The 13,427-nt window shown below is 38.1% G+C and overlaps 1 protein-coding gene across 6 annotated transcripts in view; it reads left to right on the top strand.

The window, feature by feature from the left end:
• Positions 1-13,427, top strand: part of PRMT3 (protein arginine methyltransferase 3) — a 64,500-nt gene that overhangs the window by 28,601 nt on the left and 22,472 nt on the right. For 4 of the 6 annotated variants that reach the window (XM_075163311.1, XM_075163310.1, XM_075163309.1 and 1 more), the window contains 3 exons: positions 3,024-3,102; positions 8,229-8,416; positions 11,609-11,695. In XM_075163311.1, coding sequence (XP_075019412.1) covers positions 3,024-3,102; positions 8,229-8,416; positions 11,609-11,695 — 354 coding nt within the window. Of the gene's footprint in view, positions 1-3,023; positions 3,103-8,228; positions 8,417-10,340; positions 10,623-10,653; positions 10,749-11,608; positions 11,697-13,427 lie in introns of those variants that run through there. The other 2 variants (XM_075163312.1, XM_075163315.1) reach the window with 2 other exon arrangements.

Genomic DNA, 13,427 nt, shown 5'->3' with positions numbered 1-13,427 from the left:
TAGAGGAAAATTTAACAATGCAGGATATTAAGCCATGAAAGTTTTGTGAGCCTTTTATAATTCTTTTACAAACACAAAATACAGATGTAAAGGATATATAAGAAATGTAGCGATATTCACATTCCTCTGGATTCAGATTTGTCAGTGGGCTCCTGCATTTTTGGTAGCCGACTTCTTGGTCAGACATGACATAGGGCAGATGTATGCTTGAACGGCGTAACTCCATAGTGCTGTGTATTTCTGTTTCTGTCCAAATCTGTTTATATGTAGTTTTGTTGTTAGCTGGAGAAAAAATATTTTGTTTCTGCTTTGAAAATGTAAAAATAAGGAACTTCATGTTCATTTTGAGAAAGAAAGGGCCAGCTTTTTAGTAGGAAATGCATAATATGACAGCATAACATTTAAGATATGCTGTGTACTCAGTTTGTCTTTAACACAGAACCTGTCACCTTTTATATGTCTTCATTTAGCCACTAGCAAGATGGAATGGTTAATATTCGGCTCACAGATTTGTATCCTAGAGATCTCTTTGCAGTAATTAATATTGAGGATGCTAATACACACTTAAGAAAAAACAAAACCCTGAACGTTGGGGTGGAAGCAAGAGTGCCCCACAGCATCCCGGGGAACCGACGTCAGGTATAATTCTCTTTCCAGATGGCACCCCTACAGGTGAGGCAGCAGCCTGTGAAATTACATTCTAAATTACACTACAGATGAGCACAGCACAGTGAGCAAAACGCTTCGGTATAAGTAATAAATGACTTGATTCAGTACCATTGACGGTTTAGGTAACTTACAGGAATGCTGTAATGAATTGGGGGGGAGATAGAACTGGGAGGAGGGGGAGAACTGATGGTGCCGGAGGGGAAAGGTCGGGGAAAGGGCGGTGAGAATTTCACTGTGTTTCTGACGAGAAGGTGCGTCTTCCAGCTGTACTTCTCGCACTTGTTTGGCAGACGTTGTAGGTGATGGGCATTCAAGGCAGAAAAAAAATCAGTGAAGAGCTGATCCGTAAAAATGTGGCTTTGTAACTTCCTGACTCTTGCTGGTAACTAGTCTTAAGATATGTCCTAGACATCACATTTAACATACTGTGAAAACGACTCATTTTCACTTAAAAGCATCTGAAAAGAATTTTTATGAACTAAACATATTCTATTTTTAAAACAGCAAGAGTAAGAATAAAAAAAGAAAACTCTGGTTCCATTCTGTGCTTTTGGCTTGCCGTAGGCATAAAATCATTTCTGCCTGATGCAACTGGAGCTCCTGTTCTTTTCAACCGTTTTGCAAAGCTTACGGAAAATCATAGTGCTCACAAAGCAGTAGTCTTCATTCTGGGACTTATTCTAAGGACTTCATAAAACTTAGGCAGTAAAGTGGAAGAATAGGCAACACTTGGAAGAAGTGTGTCCCGCAGAGCGCTGTCCCGTTACCAGAAGAAACAGGTTGAGAAAAGGGCATTTCTGTTATTTTCAAACCATGCTCTTGTTGAATAAAAATACGTCACGCTTCAAGTTTCTGGTTTTCTAGTTTTGTTTTTCGTTCTGAAGGCTGCAGTGTGGATGGTGACGTTTATAAGTAATTCTGAACTTCCAGCATTTTTTGTTCTAAGAGCCTTAGCCAAAATAAACTTCCAAGATGGCATAAACTTGAAGTAAACTCGGTATCTTGCAGTGCATTTCCCATGCAGTGCTGTCTATCTCCAGTTGTGTGGCATGACTTCAAAAAAATAAAATAGAATTAAAAAATCTCTATGATTGTACAAATATGTGTGGGAACGACAAAGAAAAAAAATCTTCTTAGCTTTGCTTTGTTTGGTTACTGCCGACTGGGCTTGTAGGACTGCGGGTCCAAAGTCCGGACTTGTAGTTGTCTTTTTTGTTCTTTCGTCCTGGCAATCAGTGTATAAATCAAGCCATATGGCTAAGCTGGGTTTTAAGCAAAATGAGAATTAGGATGCTAAGTGAAAATCCAAAATGTATGCCGGTATGATTTCTCTTAATTGATTTGATGTTGTAAGAATGTGTACATGGATGAAATTGTGTTGTGGTATTCAGCGAGAATAATGATCATACTCAAACTCGGAAGATAGGAAGGGTGTAAAATCAGTAAATCAATTGGAAAACAAAGGGCTATATCTCTCTTAGAAATTGGTGTTTTACTTAAAAGTAGTTGAGAAACCGGATGTTACATATAAAATGCTAGTTGTATGTAATACTGCTATATGTTTTTTACATTTCAGAAATATTTAATTAAAGAAATGGGTTTTTTCTGTTTCAAAAAAAAATCTGACTCCAGTTTACAGTAAGTTATTCTAAACAACTGTAGCAGTATGATTAACCTGCTTTAAAATTAATCCCAACACCAAAAAAACTACGCAAATCTAGTTCTAACCACTTTTATCCTGAGAATCTTTTAAGTTCAGGTGCTGCTAAATGGTGTAGAACATCCAGGGAACCCATGTCTTTGGTATATGATTTATTTCCACCTGTCTTTGTGAGCATTGCCTGAGCTGGTACAGGGTACCACGAAGTTGCAAATGTGAAGTAGCAAAGATGCATTCTACTTGGTGCTTCTCTGACAATAATTTTAATGTTACTTGCAGTTCTAAGTGGGAAGGGATTTTCTTGGGGTTTTTTTGTATGGCGCCTCAGTTATTGCTATAAAATCAATATATACAGCTTTTCACTTGGTTTGAGTTGAATTTGATTTCTTTTGATGTTGTAGGATTCTATCAGGCAATTGTTGGTGTAGATTGGATATTTGTTGCCTATAGTTTATTAATTTAGTAGGTGCTAGGTACTTGCAGTTTGGGAAATTTAAAGATGATACTTTATGTACCTGGCGTTCTGAAGCGACAATGCTGCTGTTCAGAAATTTGCTGGGTGCTGGCTCTTACTGAGGTGCACGGGCATATAAAGTTCTTAAACTGTGTTGATAAAGTCTTATCTGTAGATTGATTGAATAGGCTACATAAGAAGCATAATGATTTCTGAATTCTTTCCCTTTTCTATAAACAGGGTTATTTCCTTCTCTTTGAGTCAATGCTGGATTCTGTCATCTATGCAAAGGACAAGTACCTGGCAGAGGGAGGCTCAGGTTGGTATGCGTAATTCTTTTAATAAATTTAGCTCTGGGGGGAAACTAAATGAACTCGGAGACTTAGAATAAGCTATGCATGGATGAGAAAGTTGCCAGTCTAAATGAAAAATGTTTCCATTAGTATGAGCTTCAAGGCATTAATTTACTGTATGGGTAATAGAAGAACATTAAATGGGGTATCAAGGTCTCAAGTTAATGGTGTTTTTAAGAATAGAGGGGGTTATTTATTTTTAAGTACAGTCTAAATTTTTCCTCCCTACTTCTTCCCACACATGTGGACATTTGTTTTCCCCTCTTGAAATCCCAGTTTCTGCATAACTACGAACAGAGGAAAATGAGCTGTATTCTGTAAGATGTAATACTGTTTGAGTAAGCTACGATGAATTAGAGGAAAAGTCGATAGGCTGTTTTCCTGCAGGAGGGAAGTTGCTTGGGGAGGACAAGAACGTTCTTGTTCTTCAAACACAAGAAGCCACAGGAAATAACTAATGGATTTGCATTGTTTCAGTTCAGCATATTTATTTTGTCCTGGTGGAAATATACCCTTTTTCTTCCTGCTTGGAGGGTAGGGAAGTGACAGAACAAAAAGGGTTTATTTTGAAGTAGCATTATTTTATCCTTTTAAGTAGCTTAAATAGTGTCATCTTAAGCAGTGTTTAAACGCCTCAAAATATTTATTCCTCATGTGATGCAGTTTTCTGCACGAGTTCTGCATATGCTTTATTCCTTGTGCTTAATTCCTTTGTCAGTATTGTATTTCATATTGACCTTTTCAATCGTAGTCATCAGTCTGGGTTTTTTTCCCCTTTTGTGCTAACCATGCACATAGTTAGTTTCACTACACTGACTTAATGATTGGATTAATGACTGTGTAACAGTGCTCGCCGCAGTGCTTCCCTTTGGTTGCAGTGAGCTTTTGTATGCTACAGAGTGGAGCAGAAAAAAGGGGTTTTATGCAATTGTTCAACATTTGGTCACAAAGCTGAATGTACAAGCAAGAGATTACTGTTCATGTGTTAAAATGTTTAGAAGCCACTTGAACAACAGAATAGGAGCTTTTTTGTTTTCAGTAATGTAGAATAGTCCAGCCAGATCTGAAACGCAGTTGTGGTGCATTCTGTATGGATATATGCTGATAATTTTACACTGCAATGTAATTAAATCTGGGGACATCCCCTAAAATTGTAAGGAATCGTTTCATGCTTAGCTACTACTTCCAAAGCCTTCTGAAAAAGGCCAGAAATTTTTGATCTGTATTGAAACTGCGATAGTATCTCATTCTCTATTTGTATTGTTGGTAAGTTTGCGAGTGGCTTGTGCCTCCCCAGGTTTCCTTTGAGAGACAGGGTATGCTGGTTCTGCAGTACCCTTACCCTTTGTGGTCTGAGAATGGTCTTGGGCCCTTATTTGACTCTTCACAAAGCATACAGTCACCGGCCAGATTTTAAATGGAACACTGTTTCCTTAAGATGCTTACAATTGCTGCTCTTCTGCCAGTTTGTATAGCAGGTAAATGGCTGTGCCTAAGATTCATGAGAAAGTTGCTCAGCAACCAGCTTTGCAAGACAGACACTTCTGCAGTGTAGGTGAATAGCAGCAGAACTGTGGGCACATCTAAATTCAGATGAGCCAAAACTAAGAGCTCATTCTGAGGTGAAGCCTTACCAAAGAAACTCCTTAATCTGCCATAAAGCTTAGTTTTGCCTCAAGCCTCTTTGTACTATTGAGCCCAAGATCATTATTACAGGGACTGTTTGAAAGCTGAAAAAAGCCATAGAAGCAGCTGTGATTTGGCCAAATCTTTCAGTGATTGAGCCGGGAATAGAATCCAAATGTCTGGATTCGTGTTCAGTCAGTCATATAGTCGTTACTTCAATTTAGCCTATTGGCATGCTGAAGTGGATTATGCCAAACTGTCTAGGGTAATGTGTACAGTATACAATAGCTTTATTTGGGAACATAAAATTCTTGTTGCCCAGGACCCATCTGTTTGTTCTTTAGAGCTGTTACTTGCTTGAGAACAGATTTTAGCGTACACTTGAGTGCAGTGCACGTTGGTGAGGGGTGACGTAGGTAAGGAAGGCATCGTTCAAAACGTAATGCTGTTTGCTTGTTCACATCAAAACGATGACCGTATTCACTTGGAATTATTTCCGTATATGTGGAGGATTGCTGCCTTACCCTTCGGTGTCCTGAAGTTTGTGAGGCATTGCTAAGGGATAAAGGATTTCCCATCGTATTCTGTTCACCACGTGAGCTGTTACTAGTGACAGATGACTTCTGGGCACTGGGTCGGGAAGGACACAGATGGTCAAAACGATGAATCTGTGAGAGGGCTGAGGAGTATGTGCTTTTGTCCAATCAGCATTTTGTTCATTTCACCTGTGAGAGGGAATAATTATTAAATTATAGGCTTAATCAGAAAAAAATTACAAGTCTGTCAGGATTGCACAGGAAAGTGTTACAGGGTTGCAGAAGGAGCAGAGGATTTCCAGGGGGATCGAGGATAACGGGTGAAATGGCAAATGCAATTTTAAGCAGATGCTTTTAAACATTTACAAAACTCTACAGCATTTAGATGATTTAGGCTGATATTTAGATAACATGCTTACATTTCCAGTCAAACTTCAGTATAGCATATGCTTCTGGAGATGGGTGTGTTTGTAAATTTGGAAGTTAATGTGTCACTCTAGTCTTTTGCCTTTGCCCTGTTGGTGGAACACAGATTTTGTTTTGTGAAGTCTTAACAGGCATTATCTATGTTTTTGTTGGTATTGATAGGCTAAACTAAAAATGCAGATTAGATTACAGCATTAGTGTTTACATTTTTACTTGTTCTTAAGCACTCTGTATAATTTATCATGAGTTCCACTGCTGATTTAAGGATTTGCTGTGTGGACGAAGAGATTTAACAAAAACTGATTATTATTTAACAAAAACTTAAATATTTCATGCTTGGTAGACGTGGTAAATTTTTTCCTGTTAACAGAATGTCCCAGAAATGTGGGCTTGTCCGAGGAAGGAAGGTTATAAAGTAGTTGATCACTGTTTGCTGTGGTTTTCATTTTCATTTGCAGTGTTGCTAGCACGCGCCTCTAAGTGTATTCTGAAACTAAAGACCTTCAGTCTCTTTTCAGCCCCCTTCTTGCCATACCCGTTGCATCCTATGAAGAGCATTTTCCTGAAAAATATTCCCTCAAGGCTGTAGTCGCTTGCTTTTGTTATCTGTTTCACAGTGTCTTTTAATTTTTGGAGCATCAGTGGTGGCTCTTGAAGGTTGGAAATGCTGGGAGGTAAAGCCGAATGTAATGCAGCTGTCACACTAGTAAACGGCAATATGAAAGCTTCGAGAAATGGAAATCCCGTATTGATGGCTCCAGAAACTACTTGCAAATACTTCCACCACCAGATGTTGATTTTTTTTGTCTGTGACAGCTGTCAGGTGTGCTGGAACCAAATTATTTGTTTCAGACAAGACTTGAATGCCTTCCTGGTCTGATTCTCATCAAACTGCCTTTCTACTGCTGAGTTAATTGTAGGCAGTTCCTCTGAGAAACCTCTGCTTTGAGTTCCTCATATGCAAAGTAGGGATGATGATAACTTACCAATGGGATTCCAGTTTAAGCTTGCTGATATTTATTTACTTGTTTATTCTATTTTAACAGTCAGAAAGTGAGAAAAATGGCAGTGTGTTCATATTTTGTACGAACTAGTCATTCCAAATGTAGATGTGGTTGCTTACTTTAATGTCTTCATATGAAAAAAAAAAAGCTTCTTTAGAGAAGGCTCTTCTTTATCATTAATATGTGTAAGATTATTTCCTTTAGGCTAAATCTAGTCTCACTATATAAAAGGCCTAATTTCAATTTGCTGTTTCTATCTTCAGTATTTTAAAAGGCAAAAAATACTGCTTTTCTGACTTACCATGCTATACCAATGATTCCTCCATACTTGTTTTGATAAGCTACAATTTTAAGCAGAGCTGAAGACAAAATTAATTTTGCAGTTCACCAGATTTTGGGGAGGAAAGGAGAAACTTGAGTTTTATTAACACTGCCACATTCCTGTATCAATAAAAAATAAAATAAAGTAAGGTGTTTATTAGTAGGCATTTTGCTCTGAAGCCAGATCAAGAATTCAATGTATGTGGCTTTAAAGGCTTTAAAACTCTAAAAACAAAACATGGAAATTTCTTTGTGGAAAGAAACCTAGCTAAATATAAATTGAGCTTCTCTTAGTATTTGATAGTGCTATAGACAGCCATGTTCATGGCAGCTGTTCTTTGTGTCTTTTCCAATCAGTAGTGGGTAGAGATTGCCAAGAGATTGAGTGGCTTTGCTGTAGGCAGCTGTTAAAAAGGCAAATGTCAGTCTTCCACTACGATTTGCAAAAGCTGTAAATAAGTACTTGTTCTGAAGATGTTCTTGGGAGAAGGGAAAGCACAAATGTGAAGATAGTGTAAGAATGATAGCTGTCATCCTAAAACTGTGGGGGGAATCAATGAGGAAGTTCTCTTCTGTCTGTTGGGTCACTTCCATAGTCTTCAGATGCAGATGACGAGTGGTTATTCTTTTCCAGTACCCAGAAATAATTTTTTAGGTTGTAAGGCAAGTACCAGCCTGAGCTGATAAGAAAGAGGAGTAAAACTCTTGAGTAAGAATATTTGCTCTTTTCTGGAAATAAGGCTTTTTCACAGAGGTTTCTTGTTATTGCAAAACCCTCACCTGAATTTTCCTTTGAGTGTCTGTCTACAGTTACTTGATACATTTTAGGTCAGCCTGTGTATAGAAGCCAGAATAGGATGTTCCAAACTATTTTCTTCAGACATCAAGTTTCCAGTCATTTCCTGGCGGTGGCATTCAACCACAAAGATATTTTGTCATGAACAGGAAATACTGTTACCAGGGTAGTGTGAGAAAATTAAGTTCCAATGTCTAGTCTCGTCTGTGGACAAATGGGACTCCAGAAAATAAAGTAGCAGAAAAAGTGTACTGTCCAAGAGTGAAAAAAGTTCTTTTATTTATTCTTTTAAGATGTTAATCACTTAAAGAGAAAAGAAAAAAAAAAGTCCTCTTTATGCTTGTCTAGAATAAAATTTCGCTAATCTGTTTCTGTTTTTATAGTTTATCCTGACATTTGCACCATTAGTCTAGTAGCTGTTGGGGATATGAAACAACATGTGGACAAACTACTCTTCTGGGAAGATGTATATGGCTTTGACATGTCTTGCATGAAGAAGGCTGTAATTCCAGAAGCTGTTGTGGAGGTGCTGGATCCAAACACACTGATATCTACGGCCAGTGTCATTAAGGTACCATACTTCTTAAATTTTTAATAGTCAGATTAGAATTTTCCTTTTTTTATGGAGGAGGGGAAAAAAAAATACACACACTCACACATGAACTTTGGCATCTACCAAATGCAATAAGGTTCTTGGTGTTAAGAATGTCAGACTGGTATTAATTGCTTTTTTTAACCAAGTTTGAGCTCTTAATAAAGTAATCTTCCCATATTTAGATTGTTCTGTCATTTTTTTCTATCCAAACCCAAATTGACTTGCATTTTAGTAAGTTACAAGTTCTGTAACTGAAATTTAAACTATACAAAAAAAAACCCTGGAATATAGAGTCTTTTCTTCTACTTTGCTTCCCTCTTCACCTCAGTCAGTGTACTGAGTTGCAGGGGCCCTTCTTATCTATTTCTGTGTCAAGCTAGCTGGCTTTAAAGATCTTTCATTGGAGGATCTTTTTTTTTTTTTCCACTTCAGGATTCTTTATTCATAGATGATGAAGTCATTACAGATGTGTCTTACATTTTATTCTCTGACCTTGTTGACTAGATTCAGTGAAATAAAATTCCTAAGGACACCTATAATAAGTTGTGTGACTTGGGGCTTACAAGCATCTGTTTTCCTTGAGTGTAAGGAGAGGGCAGAGTGATCAACTCAGTTGTTGAAATATACTTTGTAGACCTGTCATTATAGGGACAATAAATTCCACCCTTAGTGAATGAATGTGCACAAAACAGAGTTACTGAGATCAAGAATCTGAGGCTGTAATTGTTAGCCACCTGGCAGGTTTGATTGTGCAATGAATGAGGCATAGGCACTTTTCTCACCTGCCATTTTTTAACAACATTTTGCATGTTCTGATTCAAGTGGAAGTGTAGTTGAATACTTCTTGCAAATAGGTCAAGTTTGGTATACAGAAAATGAAGAACATATAACGTGCTCTAAATTAACAGCTGCATGGATAAGTTGAGCTCTATCAGTTTGTTAGGCAAACAAATTAAAACAACATCTGGAAAGTGTTGATAACAATAACTATAGTTAAATTTGCCCAATGCAGTCTATAAGCTGCTGTCGTTTCAGAAGCAAAATGCTTTACTGGTAATAGTACATGTCCCTTTCTAATATGTATTGTCATGAGCAGTCACTGTCCAGCTCAGGTGTACATGCTTAGCAAATCTTGTCATCATGCAGCATTTTGCATAACTGATATGCTTAATGGTTTTACACTCGTTTGTTCTCAGTAGCAATCGTGGTTTTCAAAATAACCTAAAGTCAATGTGTGAGCTTGTTTGCTGGAGTTACAGTACAAAGTGGTAAAATTAATGAGTTGAGCAACAGTGGCATTACAGGTAAATTGTTTTAATCAATAGCCATTCCACAGAACAAATGGATTATATTTTTGAGGGAAAGTTTAAAAATGTTCCAATTTATCATATGGTTATTACAGAAGATATTTTAGTGTGTTTGCTCAGATTAGCTGCTGCTTGTTTTGTATAGTTTATAATGTAACTTTCAGGAAGCAAAACATTCCCTAAAGAAAGACAAGGCAGCATCAAGAAATAGTGATTAATAACGTATATGACATTTAACTTCAGCAGTGTATGATGTTCTTGGATAGAACATTTTAACTGAATATGTAAACTAAAGAACTTCATACAGTGAAAAAATGTGGTGGAATTTTTATGAACAACTGAAAACTGAAGCTTATTGTTCTTTAAAAACTCTGATTTTGTGTGTGTGTGTATATATATATGAATAAAAAATTAGAATATTGAAATGCAAGTTGCAATTTGATTTGACAATGTTATCATTGTTATCCTGGATGCCGTTGTTTTGTGTTAATTTCAACATAGCGAAGCAGTTCTCTGCCTGTGCTTTTTGTCCTCTGTTGTATTGCTCTGATATTTCACACACTTATACACCACACGGTTATGCTGCCATTCAGAAGGACCTCCATCAGCTGGAGAAATGGGCCAACTGAGGTCCTGTGCAAAGGGCTTGGGACCATCAAAGGGCAATGCAAAATCCTGCAGAGGGGAGGGCAGAACAACCCCACGCATCAACAGAGGCTGGGGGCCAACTGGCTGGAAAGCAGCTTTGCAGAAAAGAATTTGGGGGTCCTGGTCCACACCAAGTTGACGGTGAGGCAGCAACACACCCCCTTATGGGAAAGGCAGCCAGCCAGCCTCCTGGGCTGCATTAGGAAGACGACTTGTCCCCAGCAGGTCAAGAGAGGTGAACCTTCTCTTGTACCCCAGGGAGATGACTTCTGGAGCGCTGTGCCCAGTGCTGGGTTCCCCAGTGCAGGAGCGAGATGAACGTACTGGAGCGAGTCCAGTGAAAGACCGCAAAGGTGATGAAGGGCCTGGAGCATCTGTGATAGAGGGAGAGGCTGAAAGAGCTGGGGTTGTTTTGTCTGGAGGAGAGAAGGTTCAGGAAGGATCTTACCAGTGTGTATAAATGCCTGGGGGCGGTGGGAGTATAGGAGGTGGAGCCAGACTCTTCTCAGTGGTGCTCAGGTGCAGGACAAGAAGCAGCGGGCACGTGTTGAACTCCAGGCAGTTGCCTTGAAAGATCAGGAAACAGTATTTTACTGTGAGGGCGATTGAACGGTGGCACAGGTTGCCCAGAGAGGTTGTGGAGTCTCCATCCTTGGAGATACTCAAAAGCTGTTTGGACGTGGTCCTGAGCAACCTGCTCTAGCTGACCCTGCTTTGAGCTGGGGGGGTGGATCTGCAGAGGTTCCTTTCAACCTCAATTATTCTATGATCCATATGAAACTAACCTGGCAAATCAAAAAAGCCCAGTTTTAACCCATATCTGTTTCATACTATAGTTTACCATGTGGCTACATGAACAAGGAGTAAAACAGGTGAAGATGCCTGTGAAAGCTACTTGCTCTCGATAATGGGCAGATGTCATAAAGAGCATGTTCCTTGCACAGAGCGAGCTACTATATCTAGTTCCATACCGCTCCTAGTCGAAGCGTCTCTTTATTTTGGCATTTGGGGAAGAGGGGTTTTAGGTGTTTTGTCAGTGTGCAGATAGGATTGGGTGGTTTTTAACTCTCTTCCCATTTTTGGAGAGCTGAATTAGTATTGCCCTAGAAAAGTTGTCTTATTATGGGAGCAACCGAACAGCCTTCATCCAAAGGAAGGCCTTAATGTAAATTCAGCACTGTTACTGAGAGAATTGTATTATTCCTTTCCACAGCGTATCGACTGTAATACTGCATCCACTCCAGACTTAGAATTCTCTTCAGATTTCACCCTGACCATTACAACGAGCACAAAGTGTACGGTAAGATGATTTTAGTTTCTTAATATATGGTCACTATCGCACTGGACTAATAGACAGTGCATTAATTAAGCTTCATTTATCATCAGTCCTTGCCTTGAAACATTCATTTCTGCAGAACAGAGGTGTCAAATGAGCCCTTTTTGTAAAGAGAGATGGATGTAAAACTCCAGTAATAATGTTACGGTATAATACAGGTAGATGAGGAAAGGGCAAGATAAGGAGCCTTAGCATTGGGGTCGTTCTGTTTTGTTGTCTAGCCCATTTTCTGAAGTAAGAGTTTTCTGTTCAGACATGTTATTACCCCTGTGCTCAAGAATGACGCAGTCACTATTCTCAGAAGAGCTTTTCTGAGTTTAGTAAAAAGAGTGAAAAACAAAATAGATATAGGAAAGGTGGACTATAGCTCATGTAATAAACATATAGGAGCTCGTATGCCACACAGTTTCTCAAACAGGGAAGTTGATGAACTTTACGTGTGAAGACTGAGGGGGGAGCAAATACAGCATTAGAATCTGAATCTGATAACCAGGGTTTTTACTGCATCTGTTTTATTTATTGTATGCAAGTTAGTATTTTTATGTAAGTTAATATGACTTACATCCAAAAGAACAGTAATTCTAGAAAGTGTGGAATTTGATTGGAGGGGAGTCTTAATTACAGCAAACACAAGCTTATTCATATAAGTATTACAGACTATACTGCGTTAAATTGAGGGAAGACTCTCCAGCAAATCTGGAGTCTGTGATCTCACTCAATTGAGTATTATTTGTCTATCAAACACTAGTCAATACGAAAAGAAAGAAAAGGTTAAAAAAAAAAAGTTTTCAGTCTGAGCTTTAGAATTAAACTCAGTACTAGAGCATCTTTCAAACACTACTTTGAAGTTGTGCCTACATTGTTCAGTATGAATTTAGGTAAATACACATTCATTTTGTGGCTTTTTTTCTTGGTCATTCGGTATCTGGTAGTTATGAGAAAACAGAGAGAAACACTGATTTTTGGATTAATGAAAAGTGTCCCTTATTTTTTTTCTGCAAGAGCCCATGCAATTTATCTTGTGTTTTGAGTTCCGTTTCTGAAGTATAAGTCAAGGAAGATACCTAAATATTTTTATTTAACATACTTCATGTAAGGGTGTGAGCGACTTCTGAAATAAAGATGTTACAAATGTATTTAAAGCTAAAACAAATAAGGTATTCCAACATGAATATTTAGAAGTGTTTAGATTGGTACCTGTGTGAGGATACCTTTTTGATTTGACTTAGTTATGATGCACAGCTTGCTTCTTTTGTTGGAATAGGGAAGAAAAGAATCAAATAGAAGGATTTTTGTAGTGTTACTGTTAGGCGGGGCAGTTGGGATAAAGGTGAGGGACAGATGAGAGAGTCTGGTGGTGGCTTCGATTAAAGTAATGCATTGAGTTTTTAAACACTAAATTATAAGCAAAGGCAGGATGATCTAATTTTTACAGATTTTAGGATTGCAGTAATATGCTTTTACATTCAACATCAATTCTAAATGCCTTCTGCCAATTTATTAAAATATCCTCATCAAATTTGACAAAAGCTTGTATTAGGTTCTGAGATCTGTAGTAAAAACTAAAGTTTTTGTCGTCTAGTTTATTGTGATACTTCCGCTGAGAGTTTCATGCTTAACTTTAAGTCACAGCACATCATAGAATCAAGTCCAAAGGGGTACTTGGTAGCTAATTTTTAATATATTGTTATAAGTC

Source organism: Calonectris borealis, chromosome 14 (assembly GCF_964195595.1).
Source record: "Calonectris borealis chromosome 14, bCalBor7.hap1.2, whole genome shotgun sequence".
Lineage (NCBI taxonomy): Eukaryota > Metazoa > Chordata > Aves > Procellariiformes > Procellariidae > Calonectris > Calonectris borealis.
Note: the sequence above shows the minus strand (reverse complement) of the source record. Positions and strands in the feature narration are given on the sequence as shown.